At 63.6% G+C, this 21934-nt stretch overlaps 3 protein-coding genes across 5 annotated transcripts; 1 reads left to right on the top strand and 2 right to left on the bottom strand.

The window, feature by feature from the left end:
- Positions 1 to 511: 511 nt before the first annotated feature.
- LOC101880613 (zinc finger protein 740) lies at positions 512 to 4988 on the top strand. Of its 3 annotated transcripts, none has more exons than XM_034071420.1 (8): positions 512 to 571; positions 1491 to 1737; positions 2419 to 2550; positions 3077 to 3163; positions 3664 to 3735; positions 3908 to 4031; positions 4138 to 4256; positions 4334 to 4988. In XM_034071420.1, exons 2-8 carry the CDS (start codon positions 1720 to 1722, stop codon positions 4421 to 4423), a joined length of 642 nt encoding a protein of 213 aa, XP_033927311.1. In that variant the 5' UTR covers positions 512 to 571; positions 1491 to 1719; the 3' UTR covers positions 4424 to 4988. The 3 variants fall into 3 exon arrangements, with proteins under 3 accessions (XP_033927311.1, XP_033927312.1, XP_033927313.1); XM_034071421.1 differs by having other exon boundaries at positions 1491 to 1903; XM_034071422.1 differs by lacking the exons at positions 512 to 571; positions 1491 to 1737 and having other exon boundaries at positions 3664 to 3799.
- Positions 4989 to 5985: 997 nt separating this feature from the next.
- Positions 5986 to 11749, bottom strand: LOC117437360 (integrin beta-7-like). Its single transcript, XM_034071618.1, has 11 exons — positions 11683 to 11749; positions 11511 to 11584; positions 10777 to 10939; positions 10246 to 10416; positions 9390 to 9625; positions 8678 to 8836; positions 8498 to 8593; positions 7331 to 7420; positions 7099 to 7239; positions 6349 to 6509; positions 5986 to 6080 (listed from the first exon to the last, which is right to left on the bottom strand). Exons 1-11 carry the CDS (start codon positions 11747 to 11749, stop codon positions 6071 to 6073), a joined length of 1368 nt encoding a protein of 455 aa, XP_033927509.1. The 3' UTR covers positions 5986 to 6070.
- A 727-nt stretch (positions 11750 to 12476) lies between these two features.
- LOC117437304 (retinoic acid receptor gamma-A-like) lies at positions 12477 to 20116 on the bottom strand. Its single transcript, XM_034071419.1, has 8 exons — positions 19878 to 20116; positions 17344 to 17492; positions 16618 to 16759; positions 16091 to 16251; positions 15831 to 16007; positions 15047 to 15251; positions 13836 to 13994; positions 12477 to 13599 (listed from the first exon to the last, which is right to left on the bottom strand). The coding sequence occupies exons 1-8, from the start codon at positions 20020 to 20022 to the stop codon at positions 13421 to 13423; spliced, it is 1317 nt and encodes a 438-aa protein (XP_033927310.1). The 5' UTR covers positions 20023 to 20116; the 3' UTR covers positions 12477 to 13420.
- Positions 20117 to 21934: the final 1818 nt, after the last annotated feature.

Genomic DNA, 21934 nt, shown 5'->3' with positions numbered 1-21934 from the left:
TGGGGGGGGGAACAGAGGAAGGAGGGCACCGACCCCCGAGGGGGTGCAAGGGGGTGGCGATCGCCATGGGGCTGTCACACCGGTGACCCCCCCCGCTTCAACAAGGGCAGGCGGGGCCTACTTCGGGGGGTGCCAATAGCGGCGGACACAGCCCCCGGGGGCAATAACGTGCATAGGGCGGCCCGGGGGTGCCGGGGCGGGCGGCAGGGCCCGGTCCCGGCCCCGTTCCGTGCTACAGCCCCAGGCTCTGCCTCACGGCCGAACCGGACCAGGCCGCACCGCCGCTCCGTCGCCATGGCAACCTCCCGGCGCCGCCAAGATGGCGCCGCAGCGAGCGGCACCGCGGCGCGACTCGGCGCATGCGTACGTCGCGCCGGAAGCGCCGTGAATGGCGGGTGGAAGGAGGAGGAGAAGGAGGGGGGGGGGGGGGGGTTCGTTTCCAGTTCCGGGTCGGCGGCGGCGGCCGAGGACGGGGGGGGGGCGGCGGGGCCGGTTCTGGAGCCGGAGCGGGGCCGGAGCGGAGCCGAGCGGGGCCGAGCGGGGCCGAGAGGGGCCGGGGAGGCCGCGGCAGGTACGGACCGAGCCCCTCCCCCCCCCGCCCGGCGGCCTCTGTGGGGGGAGCGGGGCCCTCCCTCCCTCCCGCGCGCGCCGCGGCCCCGCCCCCACCCGGCGGCACCGGGATGGGAGGGGGAGGGGAGCGATGTGAGGGGAGGGGGGAGGGCGTCACCTTTGCCCCCGCTGTGACCCCCCCCACCGTGTGAACCCTCCCCCCCCATGTGATTCTTTCTCTCCCTCCCCCCGATATTGACCCTTCACCTCTCCCATCATGTGATCTTTCGCCCCCCCCCCGGGACCCCCTCACCCTGTTGGACCCCCCCCCCCCTCCGTTAGGGTCACCCCCACCCCCACTGCACCATTTAAACTTGGGGGGGGTCCCCTCTATACCCCCCAAACCCCCTTATACCCCCCCCATAACCCCCAAACTCCTCATAATCCATTACAAACCCCCTGTAATCCCCAAAACCCCTTCACCCCCCCAATACTGCCCCTGTAACCACCCCTAATGCCCCAAACCCCCATAGCCCCCCACAACCCTCTCCTTAATCCGCCCACAGCCACCCATAACCCCTCAAAGCACCCCCTAACCCGCCCATAACCCCCCTATAACCTCCCATAACTGATGTAGCCTCCCTCTGACCCCTACAGCCCCCCATAACCCCATTATAGTCTCCATAACCCTCCTATAGCCCCCATAACCCTTCACCCCCCCTTTTAATAATACAGAACTCCCCCAGCCCCCCATAACCCCCCAACCCCTCCTTTACCCCCCCCAAACCCTCTCCCTCAACCCTCCATAGCCCCCAAACCCCCCCTCATCACCCCCCAAATACCCCCCCACAACTCCCCTCTAACCCCCCCCTATAACCTCCCTATAACCCCCTATACCCCCCCCCAGCACCCCCCTAACCCCATTTCCTCCCTCCCCACAGGCGAAGACCCACACTGGTGGCAACAGCAGCGCCGGGACCCAGCTCCCAGCCCGGCCTTGCGCGTGTGTGGGGTGATGCCCTTGAAGGCTGTGGGGGTGCCAACACCCCCGATGTCCCCTCCTGTGTAGCAGGAAGCTGCTGCCCCCCCCCCGCCCCACACCGTACGTGATTGCTGCTGGGGGGGAGCGAGGAAGACGCTCGTCACCGCGCCGGCGGCACCGGGGCCGAGATGTCGGCGCAGTGGCGGGTACTGGATGAGCCCGGCACAAACATCCCTAAAACACCTTAACTGAGGCCACCCCTCGGAGGGTTAAAAAGGCCCTTCCTGGGGCCACCGTAAGGCTAAAGAATTGTCACAGTCCCTCTGTCGAGGACAGACAGACAGACAGACACACAGCCCCAAGATGGCTCAGGTAATGAGCCCCAAATCTACACCCCCCCCTCCCAAAACCCACCCACCCCCTTCCCAATCCGTCCCCCCCACACCAAGCTCCCAGGGAGGTATGGCCATGGGGGGACACCCCCCCGCCGCCCCCCAACTCCCCCCCCCCTCCACGATCCCCACTGTCCCACAGCCCTGCGCCATCATCATCATCATCACTCATCACTCACCCGCGCCCCCCCACCCCGGGTTCTATTCCCGGAGCCGGCGGCGCTCTCCCGTTGTTCCAGGGATCGTCGGAGCTCTCCCGGTAGCCGTTAGCTCCCCGCCAAGGGGGGTGTGGGGTGGGGGGGGCAGGGGGGGGCCCCGAGCCTCCCTCTTCCCCCCCTGATCCCCCCCCCTTCCCATTTCAGCGCCCGGTCGTGTGCGGCCCCCGGCAAAGGGTTTGGTTTGTGGTGCTGGGACCTTTGGGGTGGGGGTTTTAGGGGTGCTGGGGGGGGGTTTGGGGGGGTCTGCAGCAGAGCTGCTCTCTCCCCCCCAACCCAGGCGAGCCTCCTGGCCTGCGAGGGCCTGTCCGGAGTGTGCCTCGTGCCCACCGTGGCCAGCAAGAAGATGATGCCGAAGCCCAGCTCCAAGCAAGGGGAGAGCAGGGAGCGGGGGGGGAGCCCCGACGTGCTGGTATGGACCCCCCCTCTGCTGCCTTCAGCCTCTGACCTGCCTTCTTCCTCCCTTAACCTCCCTTCTTCCTCACTGAACCTGACTTTTCCCTCCTTTAATTCTCCTTTTTCCCCTTTTCATTCCCATTTCCTTTCTTTTCATTCCCCTTTTCCCTTTTCATTCCAGTTTTTCCCCTTTCATTTGCCTTTTTCCCCCTTTCATTTGCCTTTTCCCCCCTTTCATTCACTTTTTCCCTCTTTTATTCCCCTTTTCCCCATTTAATTCATTTTCCCTCTTTCATTCCCCTTTTTCTACTTTTCATTCCTCTTTTCCTCCCTTTCACTCCCATTTTTCTCCTTTTCATTCCCCTTTTTATCCCTTTCATTCCCCTTTTCCTCTGTTTCATTCCCCTTTTCCTCTGTTTCATTCCCTTTTCCCCCTCCCTTAATCCCCCCCTTCCACTCCCTTTTCCCTCTGGGTCGATTTCCCCCCTGTTTAATGCGATGTCCCCCATCTCCCCCCCCATCCGGTGCCATTCCCATTCCAGGCGCTGCGGCAGGACCCGGACAAGCCACGCAGCCGGAAGGATGAGGACGCCCCCGAGGCCACACACATCAAGAAGTCCAGTAAAAAGGCAGGTCGGGGCTTGGGGGGGGCACATTGGGGTCCAGTCCCACTTTGGTCCCTGGGTGTCACTTTGGGGTGTTGGGAGTCACCGAGGGCTCTGGGGGCGTCACTTTGGGTGTTCCTGTGCCCGGGGGGGGTCACTTTGGGGGTATCCTTATGCCCAGGGGTGTCACTTTGGGGTTTGGTCTCTGTGGCATCACTTTGGGGTCCAGGGTGTCACTTTAGGCTGTCCCTGTATACAGGGGTTCATTGTCCTGGGGGGGGGGTATTTTGGGGTGTCTCTGTGCCATGGGGTATCACTTTGGGGTTTGGCCTCTGTGGCATCACTTTGGGGCTCTGCGGGCTGTCCCCTGTGTGCGGGGGGTCACTTTGGGGGTATCCTTATGCCCAGGGATGTCACTTTGGGGTTTGGCCTCAGTGGCATCACTTTGGGGCTCTGCGGGATGGGGTTCAGCCTCAGTGGCATCGCCTTGAGGCCCAGAGGGGGTGACTGTGGGTCCCCCCCAGCGCCGCAAGCGTGTGTCCGGCGCCGAGGGACCCGGCAGCGCGCCGCGGAGAGGACCGCGCCTCGGCAGCCAGGTTTGCGGCCGCGCAGCACGAGAGCAGCAGGAGCAGGAGGAGGAGGAAGGATTCCCGAGCTCCGGCAGGCGCAGGACGGCCGGGGGGGGTGGTTCTGGGCTGGGGGGGGCAGCGGTTGCCCCCCTCCCTTGTGTGCTGACGTGAGCTTGGGGCGGGGGGGCTCTGCCTGTAGGTGCTGGTCATGGAGCAGAACGGTCCCTTCCAGGCGCAGAGCCCCAAGAACTTCATCTGCGAGCACTGCCTGGGCGCCTTCCGCAGCAGCTACCACCTCAAGAGGCACATCCTCATCCACACCGGTACGGGAGGACCCCCCCCTGCACCCCAATAGTGCACGGGGTGTGTGGGGGGGTTACACCCTTAATTTGAGGGGGTGTCCCCCCCCTTTTTGTGGGGTGATTGCAGGGGAGAAGCCCTTTGAGTGCGACGTGTGCGACATGCGCTTCATCCAGAAGTACCACTTGGAGCGGCACAAGCGGGTGCACAGTGGGGAGAAGCCGTACCAGTGCGAGCGCTGCATGCAGGTATCCCAGTGCTCCGGCTGGGATGGGCTGCTCAGCACTGGGATCCATTCCCTCATGGAATTCTGACCCCTTTCCAGAGCTTCTCCAGGACAGACCGGCTGCTGCGGCACAAGCGCATGTGCCAAGGCTGCCAAACCAAGAGCCCCGACGCGCAGCTCCTGCTTTAAGAGGCCACCGGGAATGCCGACCGGGAATGCCGCCGGCAGCTCCAGGGGTGGTTGGTTTTCCTTCCTCCCTCTCCTTCTTCATCATCCTCATCCTCTTCCTCCACCTCTCCTGCGTTTCATCCCTGGACGCTAGCCCGGACTCTTGGAGCCAACAGCATTTGGAAAAGGAGCTGGAAAAGCCCATTCCCAATGGGAAGAGCACAGGATGCCACCTGCAGACCTTCCCCCCGTCTCTCTACACCCCCATTTTATCAGCCCCCCCCCTCTCAGGAAAGACTAGGAAGCCCCAGAGCAGCAGAATGGGGGTGTACCCCCCTGCCAAGGGCTTCCCTGGCTCAGGTTGGAGCAGGAGCTGATCCCAGCGCCTCCACTTTGGATAGCTTTGGGAGCAGCAAGAGGAATTCTTATCATTGGAAAAGGGGGGGGGGTCCCCCTGGGAGCCTTGCCCCCCCCTGCCCCCCTCCCCGCGCCTTCATCTCATGTTTTGGGGCGCTTTTGGGGGTTTTCTCACGGTTTTGGGGCTGGTGCCTTCGCTCACCACTACCCCCAGCTCTGCTGGGTGGGGAGGGGGCCATTTGCAGCCCTCCCCATGCTGGGGGGGGGGGGCCCCCAAGAGCCTTTGGTGGGGGGAGCAAGAAGAGGCCATGGAGTGCCCACCCCTTTCACCTCCCAGCCCCATTTTGGGGGTCCCCCACCTCCTGTACCCCCCATCTGAAGCACAGCGGCCCTGGACGTGGCCCTGGCAGTTGGGGGGGGAGCACTGGTGATGCCACATAGGAATCCCCCCCCCATTTTGGGACCCTCCTGCATCAGTTTGGGGGGGCCAGAATGGGGGTTGGGGGGGTCAGATCTTGCCTCTGAATAGGAAAAGGGGGGGGGGAAATTATGCTGAGTAACCCCCCCTCCCCCTCACGCGTGGGGGCGGGGTGGGGGGGGCACAGGCCCCCCGCTGCCACCACCCCCCCCCCGGGGTTTGATTTTGGGGTGGTTTTGTTGGGTTTTGGGGTTTCTTACACTTGTTTTATTATTGGGGGGGGCTGTAGTTTTTATTACACTGTCCCCAGCTCGTGTGTCTCCCCTCGTGTTCCCCCCCCCCGTGCCCCCCCCCGGTCCCCGTGTCCTGCCCCTCCCCCCCCACCCCCCCCCCGACCTTTAGGGTTTATTTAAATAAGAACTCGTCGGGTTTTTTTCTCTTTTTTCTAATTCACGGCTCCATTCGTTCATTGGGGGGGGGGGGGGGCACCCTCACCCCCACCCATGGGTGCTTATGGACACCCCCCCATGCACCCATAGGGGCCCATGGTTTCCCCCCCCCCCAGCACCACCCATAAAGGTCTATGGACCCTCTCTTATTAACCCATAGGGACCATGAACCCCCCCATCCTATAGGTGACCATGGGTGCCAAGACCCCCACCCAACACCCATTTACCCCCCCCCGGGGCTGTAGCCCCCATGAAGGGGGTGATGAGGACACAGAGGCACGGGGGGGGGTGGTTTATTGAGGGCCTTCAGCACAAGAAGGGGGGTCCCTGTGGTTGTGGGGTCCCCCGGTGACTGGGGGGGGGTGTCCGTGATATTGGGGGTGTCCAAGGATGGGGGGGGGTCCCCGCTGCCCCTCACTCCAGCCGGTCACTGATGGTGTCACTTCAGGGGTTCCTGTAGGGAGGGCACCGGAGGGGGGGGGGGGGGGGGGTCACAGCCGGTATTCCCAATGGCATTCCCGACACTATTCCCACCCCACATAGGGGCTATGCCCCCCCCCCACCCCATCACCCATTGGGGGCACATGGTGGCAAGGAGCCCCCCACCCAATAACTCCCCTATAGGGTCCCATCCCCCTCCAGGGCAATGTGGGGGGGGGGGGGGGGGGGGCACACACCATGGTCAGCCCCATAGACACCCCCCCCCCCCCCCCCCCCGGTACCTGCACTCCGGGGGGCTCCGCGCCCGCTGGGGGGCGCCGCGGCACGGGCAGCGCGCGCCCAGCTCCAGCTGCAGCGCCCCCTGCAGGCCCGGAGCCCGCAGCGTCACGTGGCTGCGCGGGAGGGGGCACGAGGAGGCGCGAGCCCGGACCGTGAACGTCACCTGGGGGGGGGGGGGGGGGGGAACGGACACGATATGGGATATAGGGATATGGGATATCGCGATATGGGATAACGGGATATGGGATATCGCGATATGGGATATCGGGGTATGGGATATCGCGATATGGGATAACAGGATATGGGATATCGCGATATGGGATATCGGGGTATGGGATATCGCGATATGGGATATCGGGGTATGGGATAACAGGGTACGGGATAACGGGGTGTGGGATATCGCAATATGGGATATCGGGATATTGCTATATGGGATATCGCGATATGGAACATCGGGATAGGGGACATGGGATATCAGGATACGGGACATCGGGATATGGGATATGGAACATGTGGATAGGGGGACATACGGACACATGATCCCCTGTACCTGTCCCAGTGTCCCCACATCCTCCATTCCTTCCCCATATCCACATGTCCTCCAGGCATCCATAACCCCATGTCCCACATCCCCATATCCCCACGTTTCCCATTCCTATGCCCCATATCCCCACATCCCCCCATGTCCCCATATCTCCACAGCCCCACACCCCATATCCCTGCCCATCCCCACCGCCCCCCCCATGTCCCACCTCCTGCTTGACGCGGACGCCGGTGCAGAGGCCGCCGTGGGGCCGGGGGGGGCCGGGGGCACCCCCGCAGTGGGACTCGAAGCTGAGGCTGATGTTGGGGGGCAGCGGCGAGTGCTTGAGCTCCACGGTGGACGCGAGAGCCTGGGGGGGGGTGGGGGGGGCACCAAGGGGTGTCAGCACCCCCCCTACCCCCCCCCCCCGCACCCCGGGGTGACCCCGGCCCCCCCCTCACCTCGTAGGCATCCGCCAGGAGCCGCAGGACGTTGCTGGAGTCACCGCGGAGCTCCCGCACCACGGCCCGAGGCAGCTGCCGGCTGAGCTCCTGCGGGCACGGACCGGACAACGCACGTACAACGGGAACCGACATCCCCCCCCCAGGACCCCAAACACAGCCACGGGCACCCCAAAACACCCAAAACCTGATCCGGGTACCCCCAAACACCCAGAGACACCCAAAACCTGATCCGGGTACCCCCAAACACCCAGAGACACCCAAAACCTGATCCGGGTACCCAAAACACCCAGAGACACCCAGAACCTGATCCGGGTACCCCCAAACACCCAGAGACACCCAGAACCTGATCCGGGTACCCCCAAACACCCAGAGACACCCAGAACCTGATCCGGGTACCCCCAAACACCCAGAGACACCGAGAGACACCCAAAACCTGATCTGGGTACCCCAAAACACCCAGAGACACCCAGAGACACCCAAAACCTGTTCTGGGTACCCCAAAACACCCAGAGACACCCAAAACCTGATCCGGGTACCCCAAAACACCCAGAGACACCCAGAACATGATCTGGGTACCCCAAAACACCCAGAGACACCCAGAACCTGATCTGGGTACCCCAGAACACCCAGAGACACCAAAAACCTGATCCGGGTACCCAAAACACCCAGAGACACCCAGAACCTGATCCGGGTACCCCCAAAACACTCAGAGACACCCAGAGACACCCAAAACCTGATCCGGGTACCCCCAAACACCCAGAGACACCAAAACCTGATCTGGGTACCCCAAAACACCCAGACACCCCTGAAACAGCCCCGGGCACCCCAAAACACCAAAGACACCCCAAACCAGCTCCGGGACACTCAAAAATAGCCCCAGGGGCACCCAAACCTCCCAGAAACACCCAAAACCAGTGGCAGGACACCCAAAACTGCCCCAAGGGCACTCAAACCACCCTGAATCACACTGGGACCCCCAAAACATCCCCATAGATACCCCAGAATAGCCCAATAACAGCCCCAGACATCCCAAAACACCCAGAGACCACCAACAGCCAAACCAGCCACATGGACACCCCAAACCCGCCCCATACACCCCAAACCAGCCCTATACACCCCAAAACCCCCATGTGTCCCCCAAACCATCCCTTTCCCCCCCCGAACCTCATAGAGCGGCACCACGGGCCGGGTGACAGCAAAGATGAGCTGGATGTCAGCAGCCTCCAGCACCTGAGCCAGGAGCCCCACAGAGGGGTAGTCCTGGGGGGCAAGGGGGGTGTCTGTGTGTGAATGGGGGCGCTGGTGCTGGGTTGCCCCCCATGACCCTCCCCATCCTGCACCCACGTGGCGGTGCTGAGCCGTGTAGTGGCCGCTGGCATCGAGGTGGCAGCGGGTGTCACTGGGGTGGGTGATGCCCCCGAGCTTCCCATCACCCGCTGAGTGCCAGGCGTCATCGGAGCAGAACAGCAGCACCCTTGTGGCTGAGCCCCAGCCCAGGCGGTCCTGGGGGAGATGAAGGGATAATGGGGGGTATGGGGACATGGGGGGTATGGGGACATGAGGGGTATGGGGACATGAGGGGTATGGGGACATGGGGGGTATGGGGATATGAGGGGTATAGGGGGACATGGGGGGTATGGGGACAGGAGGGGTATGGGGACATGAGGGGTACAGGGGGACATGGGGGGTATGGGGACAGGAGGGGTATGGGGACATGAGGGGTATGGGGACATGAGGGGTATAGGGGGACATGGGGGGTATGAGGACATGAGGGGTATGGGAACATGAGGGGTATGGGGACATGAGGGGTATAGGGGGACATGAGGGGTATAGGGGGACATGGGGGGTATAGGGGGACATGGGGGGTATGGGGACATGAGGGGTATGGGGACATGGGGGGTATAGGGGGACATGGGGGGTATGGGGACATGAGGGGTATGGGGGGCACGGGGGGTATGGGGGGACATATGGACAGGAGGTGAGCAGGCCCTTGCAGGGTCCATGCTTGCCCGCACCCTGCCCCTGTCCTCGCCCCATAGCACCCATGGGTGCTCACCCCGCACACAGCCGCCTGCAGCACCGCATCGAAGCCGCTCTCGGGCGCATCCAGGTTGGCGGTGCTGTGCAGCCCCCCCATGCGCTCGGTGAAGGCTCCGGCACGGCCGCTCAGTGCCAGCTCGTGCCGGAACGCGGCCGTGGCCTCACACTGGTCCCCCCCACGCGGGCAGGGCCAGGACCGCGGCCCCACACTGCTGAACGGCAGCACTGGCTTCTCCACAAAGGAGCCCAGGCCTGGAACAGGGACATGGCTCAGTCCTGGGGCACCACAGGAGACACCACATCCATCCATCAGCTGTCAGCCATCAACCCTCCATCCATCCATCCATCCATCTGTTCATCCATCCATCCACCCATCCATCCATCATCCATTCATCCTCATTCCATCCCTCCATCCATACTCATTCCATCCTTTCCTCCATCCATCCATCATCCATCCATCTGTTCATCCATCGGTTCATCCATCCATCCATTCATCCTCATTCCATCCATTCCTCCATCCATCCGTCCATCCATCCCTCCTCATTCCATTGGTTCATCCATCCATCCATTCATCCTCATTCCATCCATTCATCATCCATCCATCTATCCATCATCCATCCATCATATGTCCATCTATCCATCATCCATCTATCCGTCCATTCATCATCATTCCATCATCCATCCATTTATCCATCCATTATCCATCCATCCATCATCCAGCACCCACCATCATCATCCATCATCCATCCATCATCTCCATCTATCATCCATCCATCCCCACCCTTCAGTCATCATGCAGTCATCATGCATCCATCACCCATGGGTGTCCCACCCCACAACTGTCCCCCCACACCCCATAGATGTCCCCGCACCGATGCGGACGGAGGAGCTGAAGTTGCGCAGGGTGTCCATCAGGTCACTGCCCAGCCCACGGATGGTCTCCAGGTCATCCCGCATGGAGTAGGACAGGTCCATCAGGTAGTAGAGGTCCACAGGGTGGCCCTCAGGGCGGCGGAACCGGACCTGGAAGCTCTGCTCCTCTCCTGGGGGGAGGAAAAGGGAGCTCAAGGGGAACAGGGAACACCCTGGCCAGGCACCAGTGTCCCTTGTGTCCCACCAGCGTTGGCTGCTCTGGATCCATCCATCAGCCAACTCTCTTCTCCATCTCTCCATCCATCCTCTTCTCCATCTCCATACCCACATACATCTCCATTTCTCCACCCTCTATCCCTGTTCTTCCATCCATCTTTCCATGCTCCATCTCCCTTACCATATCTCCATCTTCACCATATCTTCATCTCCTTCTCCATCAACCATCCATCCATCATCCATCCATCAACCATCCATCATCCATCCATCCATCCATCCATCCCCGGCCCATCCCAGCCCCATCCCATGCTCACCAGGCAGGAGCCACATCCGGATGCGCTGTGGGCGCAGTGGGACCTGGTCCTGCAGCTCCAGGTCCTGCAGCACCCTGAGGCTGCCTTGGGGCAGCACCAAGGCCCCGGGGGGGCACCCGGCTCCTTCCAGCACCTCCGGGGGGGCGCAGCGGGGCAGGAACCCCTGCGGGGGTCACCCTCAGCACCCTATTACCCCCCATCTCCCCCCCTCCCTGCACCCCCTGTGGGTGCCCCCACCCTCCCCTCCTGTTTGTCACTGAGGTTTGGTTGCTTCCTGGGGACAAACCACAGACACCAGGGCGGGGGGGGGGCACGAAGAGGTGGGAGCACCCCACAGCACATGGAGGGGGGGGATGTCAGGGATATTGGGACCCCCCAGAACACTGGGGACCACATGGAGACCCCATAGGGATCCCTCGGGATGCCCCCATCTCACGGGGACGTCCATAGCACACACAGGGAGCCCCCCCCCACATGGGGATCCCGCAGCCCCCCCAAAAACACCCCTCGACGAGCGCGGACAAGGGACCCCCCCCCCCCCCGGAGGACACCGCGACCCCCAACAGGGCAGGGAACCCCCAAAGCCGGACCCGGGGGGGGGGTCAGGGTGAGGATGGGGGGGTCAGGTTGTGGGTCAGAGGGATCAGGGGGTTCAATAGGGGGGGTCAGAAGGGTTGGGAGGGGGGGGACAGGGGGGTCAATGGGGTCCTAGGGGGTACCCCCCCCCCCCTCACCGGCTGCTCGCACCAGGCGCAGTGCGGGTGCATCCGGACGCACTCCTCGCAGGACGCGAGGAGCTCACAGCGCTCTGGGGACACACGGGGGGGGTCAATGGGGGGGGGGGGGGGGGGGGGCACAGATGATGGGACCCCCCCCACCCCAAGGTACCCCCCCCCAGCCCCTCACCTGCTCCGGCCCCCCCCGGGGCCGCCAACAGCAGCGGCAGCAGCAGGAGCCCCCCCGCGCGCCCCATGGCCACGGTGATGGGAGCCGGTGGGGGGGGAAGGTGAGGCCGCATCCGGCGGGGGGGGGGGAGGTGGGATGGGAGGGGCACCCATGGGTGCGGATTGGAGCACCCATGGGTGGGGGACCGGATACAGGGGGATCGATCCTCATTGGCCTCGGTGGGGGGGGGTGGGGTGTCCATCATCCCGCGGTGCCCCCCCCGTTATCCTTGAGGGGTGTTCCAAGCGGGGGTCTCCAGATTGACCTCCTCTGTTACCCGTGCTTGGGGGTACCCCCCGGGGGGGGTCCCCAGCTGTTTCCATGGTGGGGGAGGCACCCAAATCAAACCAGGCCCCCCCAACCCCATCCACATGACACCAGGAGCCCCCCCCAACCACACCAGAGACCCCCCCCAGCCCCATCCACGTGACACCAGGAGCCCCCCCCCATCCCCCCCCCATCACACCTGGCCCCCCCCAAATTTCCATCTCTTTATTTTGCAAAAATAGAAAAGTCCCGGGGCCCCCCCGGGGGGGGGATGGGGGCTGTAAACATGGCGGGGGGAGGGGCAGCTCGCACAATGGGGGGGGGGGGGGTGGGGCACATGGCGGGGGGAGGGGGGGGGTTGGGCAGCAGCGGGGGAACCCCCCCCGGGGCCGGGGGCACCCCCGGTGTAAACGCAAAGGAATAAATAACGGGTGAAAAGTGCTGCCCCGGGGAGGGGGGGCAAAGGGGGGGGGGCACAAAGTGACCTCCCCCCCCCCCCCCCCGTAGTGTAACAGACCCCCCACATGGGCTGTGCAACCCCAAATTGGGGGGGGGGGGCAGGGAGCATCCCCCATTGGTAACAGATATTGGGGGGGGCAGTTTGGTCCTGGGGGGGTGTGGGGTGGGTCCCCCCAAAGCTGCCCTAAGGGGGGGGGGAAGCTCCAAGTTGGGCCCCCCCCATGGCATTGGGGTAACTGTGACTATGGCTTGGGGCCCCCCAGCAATATTGAGGGGGGCTTGAGGGGGGTCACTTTGTGCCCCACATCTTTGGTCTCTGTAGTGTTCTGTGCTGTGGGAGGGGGGAGGAGTGTAGAGCACAGGGAGGGGGTTTGGGGGGTGCCCCCCCCAAAAGCAAAACCCACAAGCGACCCCCCCATATAAAACAATAACCAGCAAATTAACTCCCCCCCCCGAATTGGGGGGGTCCCACCTGCACCTCGGGGGGCAATAAGGGTGCCCCCCCCAAATCCACCCTGTCTCCAATAAATAAAGCCCCCAATGGTGGGGTCCCCCCTGGGGTGACAATGGGGGGGGTGCAGCAGGGTGGGGGGCACCCCAGGGGTGTCAGGTATTAATGTGGGGAGGGGGGTTCTGTCCATTGTTGCCCCCCCTTAAAACCCCTCCCAAATACAAGGGGGGGGATGGCAGCGGGGATGGGGGGGGGGGGCTTTGGCGTGAAGCTGAGGTTGGGGTGGGGGGGCCCCCCCGGGCCCCCCAGCTTAAGGCAATAGCTGTGCCGCGGGGTCCCCCCCGCGCGGCTCCATCAGTCTCTGGAGCCCCCCCACATTTGGGGGGGCACAGTTGGGGTTCTCCCCCCCCCCGGAGCCAAGGGGGGGGCCCTGGAAGGCTGTTGTGAATGTCCAACCCTTGGAGAAGGGGGACACACAATTGCCCCCCCCCTGCCCCTGGAGCGGGCTGGGGGGGGGGGGCGCTATGGGGAGGAAGGGGGGGGCCCAGGGGGGCTGTCCTGGGCCGGGGGGGGATCCGGAGGGGGCTGCCCCCCCCCTTCCTCCTCCTCCTGGAACATCTCAGGGTTCTCCAGCATCTCCCGGATCAGGGGGGGCATCGGCCCCGGGATCTCCATCTTCAGTGTGATGGCTCGTTCCGCACCTGCGGGACCCCCCCCCGTTAGCTGCAGGCCCCTCAGCACCAGGGACCCCCCCATGAGCAGGGACCCCCCCCATCCTGTTTCACCCAATGCTTCCCTGCGCACCCCAGCATCACCCCTCGAGTGCCCCCATGCACGAGCCCCTCCAAGTACCCCACATTCCCCTGTACCCCTGAGCATTGCTCCCCTATAGCGCTCCCCACCCATGGCCAGCCCCCCCCGTGCCCCCCCCTCGCACCCTTGGTGCTGATTCCACGCAGGTCCGTGATCTTCATCAGCATCCTCGGGAACATGTGTGGCTGCCGCGGCCGCCGCCGCCGCGCGTACACCTTGAGGGCCTCCAGCAGCGGCTCCTGCAGCCGCTCCACCTGCTCCGGCTCCTCCAGGTCCTGCCGGTCTGCGGGGGGGGCACCGGGGTCAGTGCCCGCAGAGACCCCCCGTGTCCTGCTGCCACCTACAGGGGTCCCCGAGTCACCGCATCCCAGCGAGCGCCTGAGCCAGATGTGCCCTGTCCTCCTCTCCGTCCATCTCCATCGCCCCAACATCTGACCCAGGATCCCCATGTCCCTTGATCCCTATTGCCTCATCATCCAGATGTGCCCTGTCCTCATGTCCGTCCATCTCCATCGCCCCAACATCTGACCCAGGATCCCCATGTCCCTTCATCCCTATTGCCTCATCATCCAGATGTGCCCTGTCCTCATCTCCATCCATCTCCATCACCCCGACATCTGACCCGGGATCCCCATGTCCCTTTATCCCTATTGCCTCATCATCCAGATGTGCCCATGTCCTCCTGACCCAGATGTCCCTACATCCGTATGGGCCTCCTACCTCCTAACACTAAGGTCCCCATGTCCCTGCTACTGCCTGGCAGATGTGCCCTGTCTCCATGCCCCTCCATCCCCATGTCCCTGCTACCTCCTGCCCTGAGGTCCCAATGTCCCTGTGTTCCCCAGAAGTTCCCATGTCCCCACATGTCCAGCTGGGTCTGGACATCCCATGTCCCCATGTCCCTACATCCCCACTATCTTCTGGCCCAGACATCCTCATGCTCCCGTGATTCCCCTGTCCAAACTTCCTCATGATCCCGAGGTCCCTATGTCCTTGCTGCCCCATCATCCAGAGGTCCCCATTTCCCCATATCCCTACCTCCTGATCCAGCGATCCCCATGTCCCTGTGTCCCTGCTACCTCCTGACCTGGAGGTCCCCACAGCCCCGGGCTGGATGCCCCTGTCCCCACAGCCCCGGGCTGGATGCCCCCGTCCCCACAGCCCCGGGCTGGATGTCCCTGTCCCCACAGCCCCGGGCTGGATGCCCCTGTCCCCACAGCCCAGGCTGGATGCCCCCGTCCCCACAGCCCCAAGCTGGATGCCCCCGTCCCCACAGCCCCGGGCTGGATGCCCCTGTCCCCACAGCCCCGTGCTGGATGCCCCCGTCCCCATCACCTCCGCAGATGAGGCAGATGGCGCTGAGCAGCCCGGTCTCGGTGTCATCCATCTGCAGGGGCAGGAGCTGCCCGGCGAAGGCAAACACCAGGTCCGTGAGGGGCCCGAACCCGGCGTTGTGCATCTGGGTACGGTTCAGGGTCAGCCCATCCGAGAACGTCATCGTGTCCTGCTCTGGGGTGTAGCGTGTGCAGATCCGCAGCATCTGCGGGGGGGACATGGAGTCACATCACCCAGGACCCCTTCCACTGGAGCAGGGTGCTCCGATCCCTGTGTCCAACCTGGCCTTGAGCACTGCCAGGGATGGGGCAGCCACAGCTTCTCTGGGCACCCTGTGCCAGCGCCTCAGCACCCTCACAGGGAACAGCTTCTGCCTAAGAGCTCAGCTCAGTCTCCCCTTGGGCAGGTTCAAGCCATTCCCCTTGGCCTGTCCCTACATCCCTTGTCCCAAGCCCCTCTCCAGGTTTCCCACAGCCCCTTTAGGCACTGGAGCTGCTCTAAGGTCTCCCCCTTAAGAAGCCCTCACAGCATCTCCATGGCCTCCTCTGGCCTTGCTCCAACAGCTCCACATCCCTCGTGTTGATGCCCCCGAGCTGGCTCAGGGCTGCAGGGGGGGGTCTCACAGAGCACAGCAAAGGGGCAGGATTCCCCCCCTGAGCTGCTGCTCACACTGCTCCATCCACGCAGCTCAGCACCATCACCAACCCGCTGTGGGTGCCTGCATCCCACTGTGCCAGACACAAACCCCCATCAGCATGGATGTGGGTCCCCCCCAGCCCCTCACCAGGATGTCCAGGCACGCTGCCTTGAGCAGGGTGATCTGATCGGCCATGCTGAGCGCGGTGAAGCCAGGCAGGCGCTTGGCGAACTCCACGATCTTGATGATGCACTTGGTGGCCAACTCACTGAACTTGTCCCACAGCCCTGGGTCCAGCTGCACCCGGCGCTCGGCGCTCGCATCCTATAGGGTAAAACACATATGGGGATGTAGCTATGGGGCTGCTGGTGGGGTGTCCCCCCCCCCGGCCCTCCCCTGGTGCTCACCATGGTGTACTTGCCCAGCTGGCACAGCGAGGGGAAGGTCTCCTGATGGGCTTTGCTGACCTTCTGCACCAGCTCCTCCAGCTCAGGGCTCAGCTCATAGCTCTCAACCGTGGCCTCCTCCTTCACCTCCTTCTTCTTCTTGTTCCTGTCATTGCGAACGGCTGTGGGGAGAAGGGGGGGGGTCAAGGGGGAGGTTTGGGGGTGCCCCCCACCCCTTCCCCATGCAGTGCTTCCTGCCCCCCCTCCCCTTTGCACCGGCACAGGATGCGCCAGCAGGATATCCACATATAGCACAATGCAGCTGGAAGGGATCCCAAAGCCCCCCCACAAGGTGGGGGCACCCTACACACACCCCCCCATATGTGGGGTGCCTCAACCCCCCCAAAATAGGGAACACCCCCTTGCAAGGGGCCAACCCCATGGGGCAGACGCTGGATATTGATGCTTTGGGTTGGGGGGACAGACATGGGACATATGGGGGTGTCCCCCCCCCAACCCAAGGACCCCCCCCAGGCCCTGGGCCGCACCTTCCTTGGACATGCCGACCTCGAAGCACTTCTGGAGGCGGCAGAACTGGCACCGGTTGCGGGTCACCTTGTCGATCTGGCAGTTCTTGTCCCGGTGGCACGTGTACACCATGTTCTTCTGGATGCTGCGGCGGAAGAAGCCCTGGGGGGGGCACAAGGGGGTGAAAGGGGCGGAGGGGGGGGCTGGGAGCACCTCTTGGGGAGCCCTCAGTCACCCCCCAATTGGGATCCTCAGTTTCAGTCCCCCAAAGGCCCCAGTGATGGCTCCATAGTGTCCATGGGCTGCTCACCCCTATCATGGGGGGGTCACCCCTGGGGCATCCTCAGGGGGGTACCCGTTACCCACTGACCAGGCTCCCGTTACCGAGGGGTTCCCCACTATCTCCCAGGGGTCCCCAGTGCCCCCATAGGGTCCCCAGCACCCTGGGCCTTCCCCAATCCCACCATGGGTTCCAAGGATTCCTGATTCCCCCCATAGGTGTGTGTGGGGGGGGAGGTCCCCAGTGCCAGGGTCTCCCCATTCCCCCCATGGGTCCCCAGCACCCAGGAGTGTTCCCCACACCCCCCATGGGTCCTGGATGGGTTCCCCAGCACTGGGTGCTCCCCTCTCCTCCCATGTGTTCGGGGGGGGGGGTCCTCACTCCCTCATAGCATCCCCACTCCCCCTATAGGGTCCCAGAGGTTCCCACTCCCCCCCCATGTCCCCCCACGACCCCCGTACCCCACCTTGCAGCCCTCGCAGGAGCTGACCCCATAGTGGTACCCCGAGGACTTGTCGCTGCACACAAAGCAGGGCTTGTAGACGCGGGGCGGGGGGGGCGGCGAGGGCGAGCTGGGCACCATCTCCTCCCCACTGCGGCTTGGGGTCTCCACAGCTGGGGGGGGGCACATGGGGGGGTCAGGAGCACCCCAAAACCCCACCCCGGGTCCCCCAAACCGGCGCTAAACCCCCCTGAGAGTGGGAGATGCTGCCACGGGGTGGGGAAACTGAGGCACGATGGGGGGGATGGAGGGGGTCACCCACGGTGGGGGGGGAAATGGGGGGGGACACAAGGAACTGAATCCATCCGGGGGGGGGGGGGGGGGGGCACAGGGGGTAAGGGATAGAGGGGGTCAATGAGAGGGCAAAGTGGGGGGGTGCAGTCCAGCCCCCCCCTCGCCCCCATTCCCAAGGACCCCCCCAACTCACGTTATAGAGGATGGGGGGGGGGGGGGGGGCTGGGACACTCCCGAAACCAGATTTTGTGGGAATTGGGGACTGGAATTCCAACCTGGAGGCATTTGGGGGCTGAGCCCTCCCCCAGAACCAGGTTTTGGGGTATCTGATGTGCTGGGACCCCCCCCAAACCCAGGCTTTGAGGAACTGGGGGGTCTGGGACCCACTAAAACCAAGTTTTGGAGGATCTGGGATGCTGCCCCCCCCCCAAACCCCAAATTTTGGGGTATTTGAGGGGTCAGGGCAGCTCCAAACCCTTTTGGGGGGGGGGGGATTTGGGGTCTGGAACTCCCCAATCCCAGTTTTTGGGGGGCCAGAAGCCCCCCCCCCCCACTTTGGGGGCATTTGAGGGCCGAGACCCCCCCCAAACCCCAAGTTTTGGGGATCTGGGGTGCTGGGACCTCCCCAAACCCAGTTTTGGTGCCTCCCAAACCCCATCCCATGGCTGGGGAAGGGGGGGGGGGGGGTAACATCAATGTCCCCATTGTGGCTGGGGGGGGGGGGGGTACACACACGGCGCGGCCCCCCCCGCCCCGCAGCCCACAGCCGGAGGGGGTTGGGAGGGGGGGGGAGGGGTTTCTCGGCAGTGTTTTTCTATGAAACCCAACAAAAAAAGCCAAAATTGCTGAAATTGAGGAAATTCCGGCCCCCGCCCGGCCGCGCGCTCCAGAACACGCCTGCGGGGGGGGGCGGGGGGGGCACACACACGCAAACACACACATGACACACGCCAGGGCTCACACCCCCGCCTTGCACACGCGTGTGCACACACAGATACACCCGGAACACCCCCAAAATCAACCCCCCCCCCCCCCCCCCCCGTCTTTATTCCTGCCTCCCCCCCCCCCGGCAATGGAACCACAACCACGCACCACACCCTGTGACACCCCCTCGCATGACTCTTGTGCAATGATGGGGGGGGCACACAGAGACACAGTGGGGGTGCCCCCCCCCATCCCGCTTTGGGACCCGTATGGGGTGAACCCCAAGGTGGAGGGGGGTTTGGTTCTGCCCCCCCCCGCCCCAGGGTGCTGTTGCTGCCCCATAGGAGGTGCCGGGGGGTGGTTAAAGGGAGTTAAGGGGGGTGGGGGTGCAGAAGGTTAACACTCCCCCCCCGCCCCGTGCCTCAGTTTCCCCTCAAAGCCAAGGTTGGAATTGGGGGGGTTTGACCCCAAATGAGGCACTCAGCCAATAACAGCGCCCCAAAACCAACCGGGGGGGGGGGGGAGGAACATACCCACGGGGGAGGGGGGGCAGACAACGCAATGGGGACCCCCCAAACCCTCCTTAGTTTTGGCCTCCAATCACTGCTCCCCCTCCAGCTCTACCGATGCCTATTTTGGGGGGGGGGGTTAAAGGGAATCCCCCCACAAACGACGGCTGTGCCCCCCCCACGGGTGCCCGGATGAAGAGGGGGGGACCCCAGCACCCCCTTGGCCCCCCCTGGGGGGGGCCGGGCCGGTTTTGGGGCGGCCCCGCAGGGGTTAAATGCCACATTGGCAGCGCTGGGCGGGTGCGGCAGCCCCGCACTGGAACCAGTCGGGCCGGGGCGCTGGGAGGGTGGGGGGGGGGGCCGCTACCTCGGGTTTATGTGGGGGGGGACGGACCACAACGGGGGCAATCTGGGGGGGTTCCGCTCCCCCTCTCCCCCCCCGCGAACTGTTTGCACCCAGATTGGGGGGGAAGCGGCTGCGAGGGGGCTGTCTGCCCCCCCCCCCCCCCGCTACTATGGGGTGTTCAGCCCCACATCTGCCCCCCCCAAATGGGTGCAGGCCCCAAAATGGGGTCCAACCACCCACCCAAATTGGGGGTACCTCTAATAAATGGGCTCCCCCTTCTCCAAACCACCCCCCCCACGGGGGTCCGGATCCCACCCCCCCCCCCCCAACACCAAGCTCCCCCAAACCTCAGTGTCCGGGTGCGTGTGCCCGAGGGGGTCCCCCCACAAAAAGGGGGTGACCCCGTGTGCGGCCCCCCCCCCCCATCACCCCCAAACCCCCCCTCATCCCTCCCCCCCCCCCCCCCCCCCCCGGCCCCCCCGTACCGCGGCGGGCGGGCGGCGGCCAGGCGAAGGGCGGCAGGGCCCCGCAGCGCGGCCCGTACCCCGCCTTGCGCAGCGCGCAGGCCCCGCGGTTCGTCACGTCGTGCAGCCGCCGCGGCCCCCCCAGCGCCTCCAGGCAGTCGAACATGGCGGCGGGTACCGGCCACCGGCACCGGGAGCGACGGCACCGACGGCACCGACGGCACCGGACACGGAGCCGGCCCCGAACCCGGACCCCGCGGGTGCGGCCCCGGCCCAGCCACCGGCACGGGGCGGGGATAGGGGCGGGGCTTGTGGGAGGGGCGGGGCGTAGGGAGGGGCGGGGCCTGGAGAGCACACGCGATGTCGCACGGAGGGTGTCACATCGTGTCATGCAGTGTCACACACAGCCGATGTCACACCACGTCACACGCAATGAACAGTGTCGTGTCACACGCACAGTGTCACACATGGATAGCGTCATAGACGGGCAGTGTCATATACAGATAGCGTCACACACAGTGTCACACATGGGGAGTCACACACAGGGTCACACAAGGACAGTGTCATACGTGGACAGTGTCACACATGGACAGTGTCACACACAGACAGTGGTCACATATGGACAGTGTCACATATGGACAGTGTCACATATGGACAGTGTCACATATAGACAGTGTCACACACAGACAGTGGTCACATATGGACAGTGTCACATATGGACAGTGTCACACACAGATAGTGGTCACATATAGACAGTGTCACATATGGACAGTGTCACATATGGACAGTGTCACATATGGACAGTGTCACACAGGCACAGTGCTATACATGGACAGTACCAAAGTGGCACACATGCACAGTGTCATACATGGACAGTGTCATATATGGACAATGCCACACACAGTGTCACACATGTACAATGTTACATATGGACAGTGCCACACACAGTGTCACACGTGCACAGTGTCATACATGGACAGTCCTGCACACAGTGTCACCCATGCACAGTGTCATACATGGACAGTACCACGCACAGTGTCACACACGCACAGTGTCACACATGGACAGTGCCACACACAGTGTCACCCATGCACAGTGTCATACATGGACAGTACCACGCACAGTGTCACACATGCACAGTGTCACACATGGACAGTCCTGCACACAGTGTCACCCATGCACAGTGTCATACATGGACAGTACCACACACAGTGTCACACATGCACAGTGTCACACATGGACAGTCCTGCACACAGTGTCACCCATGCACAGTGTCACACATGGACAGTACCACGCACAGTGTCACACGTGCACAGTGTCACACATGGACAGTACCACATACAGTGTCACACACGCACAGTGTTACACGCACGGCTGCATGTGTGTGGTCACACACGCGTGTGCCCGGCCCTACCGCGCCCCATGGCATGTCACCATGTGCGCAGGCGTGCGCAGGCGTGTGCAGGCGTGTGCAGTGTGCAAGGCCCATGCCAGCAACACCCGCCCGGCTGCATTCCTGCCCCTCCCACCCCCGGGGGGGGCCTTGCATGGGGAGGGGCCTCTGCACGGTGTTACACGGTATTGCATGGTCTTACACGGTGTTGCATGTCAATGCATGACATTGCACCATGGGGGTGCATGCCCTTGCATGGCATCCCACAGAGCTGCACACACATGACATTATGTGGTGCCACATGCAGGATGATGCTGGCACTGACATGGAACAGGCATGGGTGAACATGGAATAAACATGGAACAGACACAGAATGGATGTGCAACAGACATGGAATGAACGTGGAATGGGTGCAGAACAGACACGAGATGGACATGGTGTAGACATGGAACAGCCACAGAACAGTAACAGAATGGACATGGCTTGGACATGGTACTGGCATGGCATGGATATGGCATGTACATAGCACCAACACAGCACAGACATGACGTAGACATGTCATGAACACAGCAAGGACATCTCATGGGCATGGCTCAGACACAACCCCATAGTGACACACACACACACACCAGTCCCCACTGACACGCTGTGGGTGCCACACTTGTCACCCCTGTGCCCACACACA

Source organism: Melopsittacus undulatus, chromosome 21 (assembly GCF_012275295.1).
Source record: "Melopsittacus undulatus isolate bMelUnd1 chromosome 21, bMelUnd1.mat.Z, whole genome shotgun sequence".
Classification (NCBI taxonomy): Eukaryota; Metazoa; Chordata; class Aves; order Psittaciformes; family Psittaculidae; genus Melopsittacus; species Melopsittacus undulatus.
The sequence above is the reverse complement of the archived record's forward strand: the minus strand, read 5'-3'. Positions and strand labels throughout refer to the sequence as shown.

Bases quoted from the DNA above. Each gene is read 5' to 3' on its own strand.
- LOC101880613 (XM_034071420.1), top strand. The intron at 3,164-3,663 runs GCAGGTCGGGGC...GGTCCCCCCCAG, and splicing joins TCAAGAAGTCCAGTAAAAAG to CGCCGCAAGCGTGTGTCCGG. The intron at 3,736-3,907 runs GTTTGCGGCCGC...CTCTGCCTGTAG, and splicing joins GACCGCGCCTCGGCAGCCAG to GTGCTGGTCATGGAGCAGAA.
- LOC117437360 (XM_034071618.1), bottom strand. From the start codon at position 11,749: ATGGGGCGCGCGGGGGGGCTCCTGCTGCTGCCGCTGCTGTTGGCGGCC. The intron at 10,417-10,776 runs GTGAGCATGGGA...TCCTCCCCCCAG, and splicing joins CCGGATGTGGCTCCTGCCTG to GAGAGGAGCAGAGCTTCCAG. The intron at 9,626-10,245 runs GTGCGGGGACAT...TCCCTGTTCCAG, and splicing joins CAGCTCCTCCGTCCGCATCG to GCCTGGGCTCCTTTGTGGAG.
- LOC117437304 (XM_034071419.1), bottom strand. From the start codon at position 20,022: ATGTTCGACTGCCTGGAGGCGCTGGGGGGGCCGCGGCGGCTGCACGAC. The intron at 17,493-19,877 runs GTACGGGGGGGC...GCCCCCCCCCAG, and splicing joins GCCGCCGCCCGCCCGCCGCG to CTGTGGAGACCCCAAGCCGC. The intron at 16,760-17,343 runs GTGGGGTACGGG...TGCCCCCCCCAG, and splicing joins GCTCCTGCGAGGGCTGCAAG to GGCTTCTTCCGCCGCAGCAT.